At 43.4% G+C, this 17,767-nt stretch overlaps 1 protein-coding gene across 2 annotated transcripts in view; it reads right to left on the bottom strand.

The window, feature by feature from the left end:
- FAT3 (FAT atypical cadherin 3) overlaps window positions 1–17,767 on the bottom strand; it is a 436,391-nt gene that overhangs the window by 20,499 nt on the left and 398,125 nt on the right. For both annotated transcript variants that reach the window (XM_077805390.1, XM_077805398.1), the window contains exon 21: window positions 13,596–14,064. In XM_077805390.1, the coding sequence (XP_077661516.1) occupies window positions 13,596–14,064 (469 nt within the window). The remainder of the gene's footprint in view (window positions 1–13,595; window positions 14,065–17,767) is intronic.

Here is a 17,767-nt window from a genome sequence, read left to right as displayed (position 1 = left end):
TCCTATCCCCCAGAAGTGGCTGTGTTCTTGTTGCATGGCAGCGACTGCAGGTCAGGGAGGAGGATTCCATACCTCACCCTGTGACAAGGTTTGACCCTGAAGCAAATCCCTTTGGCTACTGTTTCTGATGTTGGGTTCAGATTTAGGCCCCTAGGGAGGAGGTATGATACATATTATATTTCATGGTACATACCATGTGATAAAGTTAGCTATTATCCCACTAGCACTATGAGAAGAAAAACATAAATCTGCTTCCCTAACAAAGGCAGGCAAACTTAAAGGAAACACTAACGACCTCTAACTTTTCTGCATGGAAAAGAGCACATTTCAAACAGTCCAGGGCTTGATCCCGCTGCTATTGAAGCCAGTTGCGGGGCTGTGGATGTTCAGCACCTCTCCAATTCAGGTCATGTATTCCGGTCCATAAATATGGATGTAAATGCCTAACTTTATGCACCCACATTTGAAAACATTGGTCTATATACTTCAGTGCAGTATGAGTCACTGATGAACTGATGTTTCGAAAGGGAGTGGAGGAAGATGACAGATAAAAATGTGTTAATTTATTATTATAAATAATAACACAGATGCTAACACCGTCAAGTGTACTTTGTCTTCCTGACATTTTTAAAGGTGTGCATATTGTCTGCCAGAAGGCCACCCTGCAAACTTCAGGCCTGGTCTTCAGCTGGTGTGAATAGGAGTAGTGCCCACTGACACCAGCTGAGGAGCTGGTCCTTCAGCTTTTAATAAGGCTTTTACCACAACCCTACCAACTTGCCTCTCCTCAAGCCTCATCACTTTGACTTCAGCATCTTCCTTTCATCTAAGGTATTGCTCATCTCTCCCTTTTTGGTGATGTAAAGTGTCAAGAGGCACGAGGACACCGTGTGGTCCCAGAAGAGGAGCCTCTAGCAAACAATGACACTCGCAGTACTACACAGGCTTCTCATCTATTCACATATGTTTGCTTGGCTCCTGTAGACTTAAAGAAGTTGTAAGCAAGGAGGCACTGTGCCATTGTAGCAGATGGGATGACTCAATGCAGCTGTCATGCAGAGAGCGTGTCTGTTGTTGCTAGAATCTCCAGTCTGAACCTTTGAGCTGCTCCCTATCCGTAGATTCACTTGACTTTATTAAAGAGGATGTTCCAAACAGCTGCCAATTCTTTTTCACATACATATGCTCCTGTTTCGATCTATTACTTGGCCTTCTTTTGTGACATGCTTTGCTTTTACATCAGTTTCAGGCATGTCGTTTCCATGCTGTGCAGTTTTACTTCACCAATTCAGAGCTGGACCTATAGAAACAGGTTTTGCCTCAAATCCAGTTATACCAGGAGCTGATTGGTACGAAGCATTGGAGCAAAAGGGGAGCTCCCCATTTTGCATTTTGATATGATTCTGTAGACATCTGGTTGGTTTGGGGACCAGAGTATTCTTCATCCAAGCATATTCCTGCCACCTCTAGTTTGTTTTATATTTCTCTCACAGACAGTGACTTCCTTGCAATTACAATGACGACTCTGGTGACACCTTAAAGACTAACAGATTTATCTGGGAATAAGCTTTTGTGGGTAAAAAAACCACTTCTTCAGATGCATGGGGTTTTTACCCACAAAAGCTTATGCCCAAATAAATCTGTTAGCCTTTAAGGTGCCACCAGACTCCTCCTTGTTTTTGTGGCTACAGACTAACATGGCTACCCCTCGGTTCCTTGCAATTCAAATTGCAATTACAATGAATCTCTGTCTTTCACTCAAGACCCTTGGAACCAAATTTGTTTCTGTGAATTTATAGTCAGACTCTTTTACCTAATTTGAAACCATAAAATTCAATCAAGAAATCTGGAAGAGCTGATTAGCAGTCTCTTAAAGCTATACAAATAATAAAACGGTCCAACTCTTTTTAATTTTTTTTTAAATCCTAAAGTCTTTTAAAAATCAACATTAAATGGAGTTGTGATGTTAAGATTGCTTTTGTAAATCACGGTGTTTCGTTTGCGTCTCTCTGAAGGAGAAAGAAAAAGAGAGCCGGTCAGTTAATGACCATATGATTAAAGCAGCCTTTTGTTCTTTGCTTAACTCTCATGAGTGTTCTGAGAAATACCTAGTTCACATGTTAATATCTCTAAAATGCATCAAAATTTAAAAGTACCATATAAATGTTACGAAGGGCCCCCCCCTCCGCCACTTGGGATTTTAATGGTATTTATGTAAAAAGCAAGAGCTCATAGAACGAGGAGGAGAAAAGGAGTGTTGTTCTCTACTCATACTTCGCCCATGATCCCAGAGAAGCTAGATACCGCTGTTAAAATGATACATACTAAAATAGCTAATGTTGATATTTATGATGTCATTAGGATTCAGAGTTAGTTCCTCACTGGTTAATAATGGGGCAGCTGCATCTTTCTGGGAGCTAGTGTCTATCCATACAGATGGTAAAACAGCTTCTGTCAGCTCAGGTTTGAAAGATTTTCTTCAAAGCTGTAAGGGGGCAATTTTTTTACCCTTTAGTTGAAAGTTTGAATTCTGCAGAAGCTGAAGGGCTGAAAGAGGGCTGCTGGTCCACAATCTCACCACATACTGGTTCAAACCAACTCCTGAGACTCAACCCCACATGTGTTTTTTTTTTCACTTCGACATGGTAAAACTGCCTGTTCAGACAATTCAATCAAGGACAGATGTATAGCACTGATAAAATTAAAATGAAGTAACTATACTTATAATTACAAGACTCTAACTAACCTAAGGTTTGTTTCTGTGACTTTTGAAAAACTTGGTCCAGTATTCATGCTTGCACTATTAGTACATTTGGTACAGTAATGCTGTCTATGCCACTGCTGTTTGCTTGTCTTTGTATGGAGTGGAAATCTATCAACTTCACGAAAAAACTCGTACAGATACAGACAGACATCGTCTTCCCTTCCAAATGCAAGGAGATGGACATCATACCAAAAGGACTGAAGGTAAAAAATCCATTACAGTCTACATACCACACAGACTATGCTGACAGCTTGTTTCACACGCTCTCAAAGAAACTGTAGAACCACCTGATCAACATCCTCTACAGCAAACAGGGAAGATTAAGAATGAGCTCTCAAAACTGGATACTCTCATAAAAAACCAACCTTCCACACAAACTTCCTCATGGCTGGACTTTACAAAAACTAGACAAGCCATTTACAACACACACTTTGCTTCTCTACAAAAGAAAAACGACACTAAATTATCTAAACTACTACATGCCACAAGGGGCCACAACAGTGGTTCCCTTAACCCACCCAGCAATATTGTTAATCTATCCAACTATACTCTTAGCCCAGCAGAAGAATCTGTCCTATCTCGGGGCCTCTCCTTCTGCCCCTCCACCCCCATGAACATGATACAATTCTGTGGTGACCTAGAATTCTATTTTCGAAGTCTCCGACTCAAGGAATATTTCCAAAACACCTCTGAACAACATACTAACCCACAGAGACCTTCCTACCAAGACTACAAAAAGAAGGATTCTGGGTGGACTCCTCCTAAAGGTCGAAACAACAGACTGGACTTCTACACAGAGTGCTTCTGCTGATGTGCATGGGCTGAAATTGTGGAAAAGCAGCATCACTTGCCCCATAACCTCAGCCGTGCAGAACACAATGCCATCCACAGCCTCAGAAACAACTCTGACATCATAATCGAAAAGGCTGACAAAGAAGGTGCTATCGTCATCATGAATAGGTCGGAATATGAGCAAGAGGCTGCTAGGCAGCTCTCCAACACCACTTTCTACAAGACATTACCCTCTGATCCCACTGAGGGTTACCAAAAGAAACTACATTATCTGCTCAAGACACTCCCTGAAAAAGCACAAGAACAAATCTGCACAGACACATCCCTGGAACCCCAACCTGGGGTATTCTATCTGCTACCCAAGATCCGTAAACCTGGAAATCCTGGGCGCCCCATCATCTCAGGCATTGGCACTCTGACAGCAGGATTGTCTGGCTATGTAGACTCCCTCCTCAGGCCCTACGCTACCAGCACTCCCAGCTATCTTCGAGACACCACTGACTTCCTGAGGAAACTACAATCCATCCGTGATCTTCCTGAAAACACCAGCCTAGCCACTATGGATGTAGAAGCCCTCTACACCAATATTCCACACAAAGATGGACTACAAGCCGTCAGGAACAGTATCCCCGATAATGTTACGGCAAACCTGGTGGCTGAACTTTGTGACTTTGTCCTCACCCATAACTATTTCACATTTGGGGACAATGTATACCTTCAAATCAGCGGCACTGCTATGGGTACCCGCATGGCCCCACAGTATGCCAACGTTTTTATGGCTGACTTAGAACAACGCTTCCTCAGCTCTCGTCTCCTAATGCCCCTACTCTATTTGCGCTACATTGATGACATCTTCATCATCTGGACCCATGGAAAAGAAACCCTTGAGGAATTCCACCATGATTTCAACAATTTCCATCCCACTATCAACCTCAGCCTGGACCAGTCCACACAAGAGATCCACTTCCTGGACACTACCGTGCTAATAAGAGATGGTCACATAAACACCACCCTATACCAGAAACCTACTGACCGCTATTCCTACCTACATGCCTCCAGTTTTCATCCAGACCACACCACACAATCCATTGTCTACAACCAAGCTCTATGATACAACCGCATTTGCTCCAACCCCTCAGACAGAGACCAACACCTACAAGATCTCTATCAAGCATTCTTACAACTACAATACCCACCTGCTGAAGTGAAGAAACACATTGACAGAGCCAGAAGAGTACCCAGTAGTCACCTACTACAGGACAGGCCCAACAAAGAAAATAACAGAACGCCACTAGCCATCACCTTCAGCCCCCAACTAAAACCTCTCCAATGCATCATCAAGGATCTACAACCTTTCCTGAAGGATGACCCATCACTCTCACAGATCTTGGGAGACAGGCCAGTCCTTGCTTACAGACAGCCTCCCAACCTGAAGCAAATACTCACCAGCAACCACACACCACACAACAGAACCACTAACCCAGGAACTTATCCTTGCAACAAAGCCCGTTGCCAACTGTGTCCACATATCTATTCTGGGGACACTATCATAGGGCCTAATCATATCAGCCACACTATCAGAGGCTTGTTCACCTGCACATCTACCAATGTGATATATGCCATCATGTGCCAGCAATGCCCCTCTGCCATGTACATTGGCCAAACTGGACAGTCTTTACGTAAAAGAATAAATGGACACAAATCAGATGTCAAGAATTATAACATTCATAAATCAGTCGGAGAACACTTCAGTCTCTCTGGTCACTCGATTACAGACCTAAAAGTTGCAATTCTTTAACAAAAAAACTTCAAAAACAGACTCCAACAAGAGACTGCTGAATTGGAATTAATTTGCAAACTGGATACAATTAATTTAGGCTTGAATAGAGACTGGGAGTGGATGGGTCATTACACAAAGTAAAACTATTTCCCCATGTTTATTCCCCCCCTCCACCCCGCACTGTTCCTCAGACGTTCTTGTCAACTGCTGGAAATGGCCCACCTTGATTATCACTACAAAAAGCTTTTCTCCCCCCTGCTCTCCTGCTGGTAATAGCTCACCTTAAGTGATCACTCTCTTTACGTGTGTGTACGGTAACACCCATTGTTTCATGTTCTCTATGTATATAAATCTCCCCACTGTATTTTCCACTGAATGCATCCGATGAAGTGAGCTGTTGCTCACGAAAGCTTATGCTCAAATAAATTTGTTAGTCTCTAAGGTGCCACAAGTACTCCTTTTCTTTTTGTTCATCTTGTTACAGGAGCAGCTAGATTGCCATTTATTATAGGTGGGTCTGATAGCATGGCTTATTATTAAGGTTGCCCAACACTTCCCATTTTAAGACCTTGTTTTCAGTGGCTTATATTTTTTATCAAACTCCAACCGTTTGGGCTGACGTTTTCTATGCCTCAGGCTGATTGTTTGGGGAAACATTCAGCTGACACAGTGCATCCACCTCTATCTCTCCCCCTCCCCCCATCTCCAAAAGGCTAAGGAAAAATACATTGTTTAGCCCATGTTAAACTGTTCCAACAACTATTCTTTGAACAGCCCTAGTGCTGTCACACTTTGGAGTAGAGACTTGAAATTTGGCAGCGGTGTGGCCTTTGTGTCAGGGATGTGCATTTTGTGATCCCTGTAAAAGTCCAACCTACTTTGGCCCAGTTTGAAAAATTGGGAGTTTGCACATTCTCAGTAGAAATGTCTTAGATGTTTAGAAGCTAAAATCTCATAAGATTTCATCTTTACTAAGCATGTGCCATCTCCTCACTGCTTAGTGCTGAGCAAACTGTGCATGCCCCATTCCCACAGACCATGGTCCTTCCAGCTCAAGGCTACAGGGGCTCATAAGGCCTGTAAGGGCTGCTCTGGGCCAGGGTCAGGCCAGGCACTGGAGCTCAGAGCAGGGAGCCTGTCTCTCCTGTGCTCTCATATGACGTCCCCTGATGGCATCCAGGCAGCATGGAGGAGGAAGCCATCTGATCTGAACGCAAAGTGGGACAAGCTGGTCTGGGGGAATGGAAAGGAGTAGACTGGGACAAGGAATCTGGTGAGACTGGGACTGGGGGGCGGATGACCGGACTATCAGGTGAGGAGATTGGAACTGAGAGGTCAGGGGAAGAGGCTTGGACGGTTGGATGGAGAGGCTGGAACTGGGAACCGGAGGAAAGGGGAATCTGGGACTGGTTGAGCAAGAAGACTAGGAGTTGGGAGGGGGTTAAAATACGAGGGAGCTCAGGAACTGGCAAGGGAAAGAGGGCGATGGGAGAACTGGGAGTCAGTTGTCCAGGAAGGGGAATGCTGAGTTTGAATGAGCAGCTGGGGAGCGGGGAGAGGAAACTAAGTCTGGCTGGACAAGGAGACTGGAACTAGGAACCAATGGGGGGGAATGGAGACAGATCTGACAAGGAGCTATAGTGGGAAAACTGGGACTGGCTGGGCGAAGAGACTGGGACAAGGAGGCAGGGAGGGGGGCACTGAGGTAAGGAGCTAGAGAAGGAGGTTGGGGCGGAGCTCGGAGAGAGAGACTGGAACTGAGAGATGTTGTGGGGGAGGGGAGAGACATTCTGGATTAGGAGTTGGGAGTGGGGAACTTGGACAGGATGTGGAAGGATACTGGGGAAGAATCAGGACTGGGTCAGGGACAGGTTGGAGTGGATGGGACAGAAGGGTTCAAGCCTGGGGGAAATGGGCAGAAGAGTCTGTGTCAACTAGACAACACTCCCCTCCAGAGCACGGACAAGAACTGAAGAGTCCTAAGTCTCACTGCATCTCTGTTGTCAGAAAACAGCTGTGAAACCCACTGGAAAAGTCTCCCATCCTCCGCTAGTGCCAGTCCACATAGCAGTGGTAGGTTGTCATCCACTATCAGCTACTCTATTAGCTCACGTGGCAGAGGTTTGTGTGATGGATCTAAGGGTCCCATGCCTGCTGACGAGAATCTGGCTTATTAAAAAAACAACCAACAAACAAACAAAAAAACCACAATCTAGGAAATCACACTCCCCCACCCCAATCCTCTCTTAAAAGAACATTAAGGTTGCAAAGTCAAGCACTCAAAAGTTAGGAAATGCCAGAATGAAGCTTTCCTTTTAATTCAGCCTTTTTGTTCATTTGCTTTATGACAGAATGTTTAATTAGATGATCACATACTACTTTTCCCCCCACAGGATCCCTGCTTCATTCAGTACACAGGATGCCCCTGCTCTGGGAATGAATCAGAATTGTGTAGTAGAGAAGACTGTTGTATGCAGGATCCCTGCCTTTTCTGTTACAGGAGTTGGAAGTAATGTGTAGTCATGAGGCAGGGGATTGCAGGAAAAGAAAGGCAGGTTTCATGGTTAAGGCAGCTAAATGATGCCCGGAAGAACCTGATTGCCTTCGCCACAGAGTTCCTGTGTGATTCTAGACAAAGCACTTAAACCAAACTTTCCACAGGTAGTCCTTTTCATGTGTATTCCTCATTTTCTGGGTGACTGACTTGAGACCCTAGGGTCTAAACTGTGGAAATGTGGAGTTATATGCCAGCTGTGCTTTGAACACATAAAGTGATATATAATGCTTAGTGCTTCGACAAATCAGGTCCTGTGTGCTTCAGATCGGGCACTCAGAATTAGTGGAAACTTTTGACCTTAATCTCTCTGTGCCTCATTTCCCCATTTGCAAAATGGGGACAATACCACTTCTTCACCTCTCAGGGGTTTTGTGAAAATAAATTAATGTTTGCAGAGAACACAGCTACTAACGATTCATAGATAAGGCCAGAGGGGACCTCTTGGATCGTCTGGTCTGATCTCCTGTATAACACAGTCCAGAGAACTTCTTTGAATTAATTCCTGTCTGAACAAGAAAAACATACAATATTGATTTAAAAATAGCCAGTGATGGAGAATCTACCACGATCCTTGTTAAAGTTGTTCCAATGATTAGTTACCCTTGTTGTTAAAAATTAACATTTTATTTCCAATCTGAATTTGTCTTGTTTTGACTTCCAGGCACTGGATCTTCATTTACCTTTGTCTGCTAATTGTGATGTATGCCACAGAAAACCAATGAGGAAATTAGTAATTATGTATTTAGAACACGACTTGAATAGAGTACAATAAATAAGGCATGCAGCCACACACTGAACAAAGAGAAAACAAAATACTGAATAGATGTTAATTAAGTGTGCACTGAATGAGGCAGGAGTCCTGTGGAAAATATAGTATGTGATCACATATTTAAAGACTTCCTATAATGCACACTCACAAGGGGATCAAACTGAGGTTGCAAGGGCAATCTTTTCGAGGGCTTGGTTTTGCAACCTTGATAGTGTTCTTTTGATATGTTTTTTTTGGAGTACAAGCCAGCAGCATCACCACAGTCTCTCTGAAACATTAACGGAATTTACTCTCACAATGCCCCTGGAAAGTGTTATTACTCCCATTTATTTAAATAGTTGGGAAACTGTGGTTTTGGGAAATTAAGATATGTCTACACTGCAGCTGGGAGCAAGCCTCCCAGCCTAGCACCCCACGCTAGCTTTGCTCAAGATAGTGCACTAAAAATAGCAGTGCGGACACTGCAGCATGGTAGGCAGCATAGGCTAACCATCCCAGTACAATCCTACCCATACCCTTTAGGTCTGTATTCAGGTAGCTACCCTACCTGTGCCACAATGTCCATTCTGCTACTTTCCCCATGCTTGCTTGAGCAAAGCTAGCATGTGTCTGTCTACTCGGGCTGGGAGGCACACTCCCAACTGCAGTGTAGACATTCCCTATATGGCTTGCCAAGAGGGCAGGCACCAAGTCTGTGGAAAAGCCAGGAATTTAACCTAGCTCTCCCGAGTCCCAGTTCAGCACTTTACCCACAAGCCATCCTTCCTCCTTGCCACGATCAGTTTAGCTGATCATGCTTCTATGTAAGCCATTGCTTTGGCTCCTGGTACCTTATGTCAAGGACTTCATGTTCAGTTTCTAGATTCTTTTGCACATGTAGCCCTTTCCTGGTTGACATCATCCTATGGACCATATGCTTATCCTCCTCCATTCATGAGCAGAATGCCCACACAGGTCAATCAGAAGCAGTTCTCTGTATTGGTGGAAGTTCCCTACATGAACAGCATGCGGTCTTCAGCTTCTGAGCTGCTCACATTGTACAGTTCTACCTATAGGGTCCACCACTTTAATTTTGGAGAACCCCTTGCAGAAGGCCTCTGGTCCCAGCCCCTCTATATGTCTTAGCAATAAACTTCGATCTGTTGAGACTTGTCTTTTTTCCCTTCAGATATGTCATCTCTCTCTCTCTCGGGATGCCCAAAGAATGGACTGAGATTCATTGTAGCTAGCCCAAAAATGCCTTGAAAGCTGTAATGGCAAGAGGAAACCAAAGTTGATCAAATGTAGGTTTTATTGCGGATGAACAGAAACAACCAGCCATTTCTATTCAGGAAGGAAGGTATCACCTCAGGGATAGCATTATGGATGTCTGCATTCATTTTACATACTTTATGCAAATTATATGTAAATTAGGCATGGCCCCCTGCCTCCTGCTACACTGCCAATGACTTTTTGACGTCACAGTGTTTGGTCATAGATAGAACTCTGAGCTCTCTTTGTTTTCTCTTATTTTCACTGTAAATCATAGTAGAATTATTATAGGAAAAGGGAACTTACAATTGTATGCAGACTACTCTGGAACATTCAAATTCAAAATTTATCCAACTAAATTCTGCATTTATGCTGAACACTGCTCACTTTGGGACAGATTCTGACACCCTTGTTCATAGTTAGTAGCATCTTGCTCCAGTGACTTCAATGACCCTACATGTAAAGTAAGGTGCTATGTAAAGAACTGGGCTGTAGGTGCTGCTGTGTTATCCCTATAGTCATTGACTTAACTGGACCAGAATCAGGCCCCTTTGGTAGCAAAATATATGTGTGCGCACTTTCCCCCCAAAGAAAAGCTGCCATCGCCTCTCCTAAGATAAAAATGAAGCTTCGTATATTTTATTTTAAATCTACTGCGGGTGCTACCATCAGTGCCAGCAAGCACAATGTTCTGCCATCCTTAAAAGCATGCTACAATTTGTGGTTATATAACTAGCATTTGACATGGTGTAGGGTTCTCCTTTCAACCCAATTTCATTATATGCTCTTTTTATATACTGAGAATGGCTCACACTAACAGGATTGTTTTGCCTGGTGGAAAAAAATGGCCATGACTTGTCATAGCGGGTTGGTTTATAGAGCCACTCACGTATAGTTAGGGCCCACTGCTTTGAAATTATGGTACTATAACAATCCTTTATTTACATAAATTGCTGAAACAGTAAAAAGAGCAAACAGATTTCTTAACTAGAGACAGCTGAAATATCCCCTCTGGGCACTTGCCTCCTCATTGAGGCAATAACGTTTGCAAGTCTAAATAACTTCAGTGCCTGGATTCCAGAAGTAAATTATCTTGACTTGAACCGTTTATTTTATTCTAATAATAAAATGGACTCAACATTTGGAGCTGCATGCATCCCCTGCACTGCCCTCCTGTAAACTGGCAATACATATGATGTTGGGAAAAAAGAATTACCATGAAGTGATTTGTTAGAAAGGTCTCAATATACTCACCATGCAATTGCTAGACAATACAATAAATAGATTCAAGTTAAATTAATAAAAGGCACAGTTCCTACTCTCCCCAGCTTGCTAAGTTGGTGATACTTGACCTAATTTATTATATATGGAATCTGAGTTAACGTTTCATCTTTACTTCCTGGGATTTCTATAATCTTGTTTAGCAGTTTCTCAAAAGCCACTACCTCTTTTTCACTCAGAAATATTTTCTTTCCCCTTTAATTGCCTGCTGCTTATTGTCTTTCCTTACATTCGCAGGTAAAGACCTTACACATACACATAAGCTGCAACATTTGTCTTCGTGCTGCACATTGAAGTCCCATTGCCATGCTTGGTGTTAATACTGAGATGCTTTGCTAATGTACGTGCTGTGAGTTCATTTCTTTTAACTATCTTTGCACTTTCTTCCATTGACCATACTTCTACAGCTTCCCTGACTCATCCTTGATCTTACTTGTTGTGAACCAAAGCCAAGTAGGAAGCATTGAAGTAAATACTGGGATGGCAACAGGGTGCTGTGGGCCAAATTAAACCTCCCACTAGCGGAGCTGTGAAGTAGGTACCTTGCACGAGCAAGGACAGCTGGAGGCCATTCAGTGAGCCCCTTCCATATGCTCAGGGAACACAGACAGACCAGTTATGGCTTCCTTCTGCACAAGAGCACTAGGGAAAGTGCTTATAACTTCCTTCTGGTGAAAGCCAAAATTCAGCTTCTGTGTTTTCTTGCAATACTGCTGAAGAATAAGCTTGCTTTTACAGACAGAAGGACACCAGAGTGTGCAAGTTTCCCGCAGATTTTCTTCCATTTCCAAAAGTGAATTTCAGTCCAGTTGAACTATTTAATGTCTGTGCAGGGCTGGGACTGAGAAGCAATAAACAGATGCTAAGTAACATTATTACTAACAGGTGCTTGGAAAAGGTATCAGACTGTTTAGTAACTGGAATCGGAGCCCACAAAGACAAGGAAAGGCTCTACCCCTTCAGGTGAGGGAGGGGCCACTGAGCCCTGAAATCAATAGATTACAGGGGACAAAAAAATGAAAAAAGCAGGGATAAAAGTGCAGGTCACAGAGTCAAAACCAGGGCTCCGGAAGGTGCCGCCAAGCAGAGAATCCCAGGCAACACCCACATTTCCAAGAAGGAGTCCAAGGAGTCAGTGGTTGCTGCATTGAGGAACCCTACCTAGACAGGGGAATGTATGAAGGACTGGAAAAGGGGACCACAATCTCAGAGAACCAGGTATGGCTAGTGCCACGAGGTGGCTGATGAGTAGGTCCTGGGACTTTGTAGGGCCACAGAAGAGGCATGAATAGAGGTGCCAACCTGACAGATATGGAAAATGAAGCACTGAATTGTGCACGGCAGAAAAAGAGCTTCCTCATTTCTGTGCTGCAAACTAGGACTGGGAGGGCTCAGCCTTAGCATCAAGCAGGTAGATTTGTCTCCACACCCATTCAACACTCTCACTGACAGGACTGCCAATGATCCCAGTGTTTTTTGTGATTTGGGCACCTGCTCATTAGGAATTAGCTTGATGCTACGAAACCCACTTCATACAAGCTGTCAAACTGCCACTAGACAGGGACGGTCACCTCTAATACAGGTGTGAGTCAAAAGAATGACCTAATGGCTTTGCCCTGTTACCAAGACCCTGAAGCGTTCAGTTCCCCCTGGGACTCCACTGCACGTGGGTTTTATCTGCAGTTTTATAACGCTTTAGACTCACAATTTAATATATAGATATGTAAGCAAATTATATACTCAAAAATGGATGATGGTGTTGTGGAAGTCTAAGTAACAATCTGTGCCAGCTTATATAGAGAAGCACAACCGTACGATTCAAGCTGTGATGGATATTAGGTATCACCAGTTTTGTTTGCAACCTCTGTTGCTGTAAATGGATTTTGAAAGCCTCAGCTGAGCACTTCAGTAATTGTTATGCTATTGGTGTCTACATAAATAGGATTATAGTAACCCTAGTGAAAGACAATCTCCTCCTTGAATACTAATACAGTGAGAATGGGTGAGTGCCATTTAGTTGTTGTTTATAAAGCTGGCAGCTTTTATAAACTTTGCCAAACCTAAAAAGCTTTTATAGAGTTTATGAGACTTTTCCAACATGTCTCCGCATTGAAAGACTTGTGACAGACTGAATGAGAGACAAGGTGGGTGAGGTAATATCTTTTATGGGACCAATTTCTGTTGGTGAAAGAGACAAGCTTTCGAGCTCTTCTTCAGCTCTGTGTAGCATGACAGCTTGTCTCTCTCACCAACAGAAGTTGGCCCAATAAAAGATATTACCTCACCCACCTTGTATCTCTAATATCCCGGGAACACCACAGATAGCACTGCAATTGACTGAATGAGACAGACATTGACTTCCCCCCCGCAAAAAAAAGAAAATGTAATTAAAGATATTTACCACCAGATGGCAAACTAGTACAGCTCCCTCCGTTCTGGCAAGGATTCCTCTCACATGCATCAGGGTATAGAACGCAGCCAAGCTTTAATTCAGTCAGGCCAACCACTTCTGCAAAGCTGCTGCGCTTGTTTTGGAGCGGCAGTTCATTGTTATTCAGGATAACAGAATCCAGGCAGCCCTGAAAACCACTCAGGACCTGGGTTGTCCTCTTGTCAGTCAGGCTCCGGACATTATCCACTTGCACCTGGGCTCCAAAGTAGACAGAGCTATCGGTACTCAGAGTCTGAAAGTAGAGGGGGGCTTTGCGCCGCTCCACATAACTGTCATCAAGTGACAAGCTTGTGAAATTCCGATTGAGCTCCAGGAAGACCGAGTGCCAGTTCCCATCATTAACCGTCCTGCCAGAAATTCCCAGGATTCCTGGGCCACTTCCACAGTCCAACTGGAACCACAATTTGCCATCCATGATCTGTGAGGGTAAAAGCAAAAACCAACCCACTTAAAACATTGGTCTTACAACACTTCTTTAATGTGTGTCCTTAAAATTGGTCTGATGCTTTACACGAATACTGTGGTATATTGTAGCAACCATTCACAACAACACACAGACACATGCTGCTGTACATTAGCCGTAGAAGTATAAGTAAGTTTACACTACAGATGTAATCCAAGGGATAAGGCACTGGGCTGGGACACCTGGCTTCTATTCCCAACTCTTGTGTGACTTTGGGCCAGTCACTTCATCTCTCTGCACCTGTTTCCTCTCCCATCATGTGCCTCTCTTGTCTATTTAGACTGGAAGCTCTTTGGGGCAAGGACTGTCTTGCACTGTACATTTCCTGTGCTTAGGACAATGGAGCTCCGATCTCAGCAGGGGACTCCAGGTGCTAATAGAAAGAAATAGGTTTAATGGAGTTTACATTAGTCAGGCTGCAGGATTCTGCATCCCTATAGCTTTCACAGAGGAGCAGTTATTTTTGTTGTTTTTCCTAATGTCACAAGTTCACTCACCTCATCAACAAAGTGAAATCCTGATTAACCAGGGGTCAGTTATGACCTGTGGAGTTTACTTCACTGCACTCCAGCTTCCATTCAGAAAATGCAAGAACTGCCCAAGAGCTTCTACTTTCTCTCCTTCCCTCATATTTGTACTGAGCTCATCACTGTGGTGTCCGCGTCCTTAATTTAAACATCATCACCACAATGTAAAGGTCACACCTGGGTCTAGTTTCCTCCCTCTTCCCCTGGAGGCAGCTGGGGATTTATTGACGGTGGTTGTCATTATTTATTACTGTCCCTCTTGCTCCTTGTCTGGCTGGTGGCAGAGGAATGGAGGTGCTGGTTAATAAAGAGGGTCTTGAGTGGAGAGGAGACTGAACTAGAACGCAAGAGACCTAGGTTTGATTCCTGCCTCAGACTCCTTGTGTGATATTGGGGAAGTCATTTAATCCACCCTGTGCCTCAGTTCTCCATCTGTAAATCAGAGTTAACACCTCCCTACGTCAGAGGAGCTGTGAACATAGCATTGAAGATTGTGAGGGGGCCAGTGCACGTACATAAATAGTGACAAGTGGAACCCTGTGCCTGGGTTTCCCTGAACTTGAAGCTTGCCAGCATTGTGGGGAAGGTGAAGTTCTTGGTCCCCCAAATGAAGAGCACAAACACCGGCTTCCCTGATTAGCTGTTTATCCAAAGGTTGCACGTGTCACCAGAGGACCATGAGGAACTTGAAAATGGCTGACAGAATTGAGAAACATTTTCCTTGATGTGCTGACATTCATTGGACCCACACACTGTTCAAATCTTTGTGATTGTTTTACTTTTATTTCTTACTAAATGTTGTCCTTCAAAGGCACAATCTTTTTGCTGTGAGGACATGCCACCATCTCACCTGGAGCATGGTAATACAAGTGACAACCCAGCCTCTGATTTAACTGCTGCCATTACTACGTCTTCCCTTAAAAGTCATACAAAATGGGCACCTGTAATAGAGATGTCTCAGCTTTCAGCTCTAGTGTAGCACAATGAAAGGAAAATAGCCTTCAGGCCTTAACTGATATAGCATCAGGGATGAAACAGACAGTTGGCAGAATGAGGATGGTGCACTTACTCTTTTAGCCCTAGAGACCAGTGTTCAGATCTAGATTAGGTTACTGGTGAAAATAAGTTTGGTGGTTTCTGCTGGTCCCTACTGTATGCATTGCCATTCTATTTTGAATAGCCTCTGCACTGCAACCCAGAATGCTTTATCGCATTCTCTAAGCAGTATTTATCCTCACCAGCCCCATTCTGGGACAGCTCTGTCCCAGTGTTTATCCCCCACACTTGAGTTCTCACAAAAGTCCCATAAAATATTAAAGCTAATACACTCCTTGACATTTCCCCATTCCTGACATTTTTTTTCCCATTTTGCTGGCTTTGGAAATCGAGGTAAAATATTTGGGACAAGGGCACAGGCTGAATTTTCAGCTACTGCCAACTTCCATATGTCCTACCACTTACAGCTTCTGATCCTGAGATTGGCCAGATTTGGACAGGCTGTAACTTTGAATGGGCCTGCTCCAATTCATGCTAGCAGATAATGGCTCTGAAGAGGCCGTTCCACTGTCCAGAACTCAGAGTGGGGCCACAGAGCTGGATAAGCTGACTCTGTGCCACACAGGGACTCTCTTCAACTGCTTTACATGCAGGAGTGGTGCCTAGCAGATGAAATGGGGCAGAGGACGAGGGGAAGGATTTGGCCTTATAAGTTTATCATGAACAACCCTTTATTTAAAAGCCCTTGACTAGACAAACCTGTAGGAGTCTGATGGAACTATACAGAATTGGAAATGTTTCTAACACAACAAATGTAACTGACAGAGTTAGAAATCTAAACTGTTGTCTTCTACTCCCAAAGGTCAATAAAGGAAAAGGCTGAGAGTTGTGTGTAAGAATAAGTCTGGATTCACCTTCCATTTCAAAGTCTTATCTCAGACGGCTTAAAAATTGGCTATCGACAATTACTTTAAATTAAAAGCTGGCCTATTAAGCTATCAACTGAAGAGGAATCTTTTGATCATCAAGATGGCCCCTCAAACTACAGTTGTTGTTTTTAATTTAAGAAGCGGCAGTTTATCTTCCCCCATGCAATAATTAAAACACCCCAATTTTGTAGGAGCAGTTTAGACAGGCAGTTTCAAATTTTGGCTTGACATGGTCTAAATACAAAATACAAAGGGGCGGGGGGGAGGAGGAGGAGAAGAAGTGCTTTGAAAAGTAGCCATCACAGGAGCAGTAAATACAGTTCTTTCCCTAAAGGCTTTTATTATGCTTACTATGGAGTCTATTCTCCTGCATATTATATACATATAACTCCCATAAGGCTCATTATACCCTGACAGGTCCATTATCGACATGCCTTTTACCGGTATCCACGTACCATGCTTTTCCAGTGATCTATCTAAATACAGCACCGTACACACACTCTTGGGACAAACATGACACAGTTTTTATCTGGGAGACAACGTTTTAAAGGATCTAGAGTTTAAAAATACTTTACATATCTTCTGTTGTAGCTTGATCTTCTCTTTCTTTTCTTTTTTCATCTGTTTTATTCCTTCCCATTCATATGTTTATTAAATATTACAGCTCCTCTGTATGCTCTGAAATTTCACGTCCATTTCATTAAATGAAAAACACACACAAGGCAAGTCTTGGAGAGAGCAAGGATGGTCCAGGGGTTACAGCTCTAACCTAGGACTTGGGAGACCTGCACTCATGTCAACAGTAACAAACTGATAACTTAAACAGTTATAAGTCACCAGGGCCAGATGGTATTTACCCAAGAGTTCTGAAGGGACTCAAATATAATATTGCAGAACTGCTAACTGTGGTATGTAACCTGTCACTTATATCAGTCTCTGTACCAGATGACTGGAGAATAGCTAATAGGATGCCAATTTTTAAACAAGACTCCAGAGGCGATCCTGGCAATTAGAGGCCAGTAAGCCTAACTTCAGTGCCAGGGAAACTGTTTGAAAGGTCAGAATTATCAGCACGCTTTGTTGGGGAAGAATCAATACATCTTTTGTAAAGGGAAATCATGCCTCGTCAATCTATTAGAATCTTTGAGGGGATCAAAAAACTTGTGGACAAGGGGGATCCAGTGGATATAGTTACTTGGACTTTCA

The sequence above is a fragment of the Eretmochelys imbricata genome, chromosome 1, assembly GCF_965152235.1.
Source record: "Eretmochelys imbricata isolate rEreImb1 chromosome 1, rEreImb1.hap1, whole genome shotgun sequence".
In the NCBI taxonomy this organism is placed as follows: domain Eukaryota; kingdom Metazoa; phylum Chordata; order Testudines; family Cheloniidae; genus Eretmochelys; species Eretmochelys imbricata.
The sequence above is the reverse complement of the archived record's forward strand: the minus strand, read 5'-3'. Positions and strand labels throughout refer to the sequence as shown.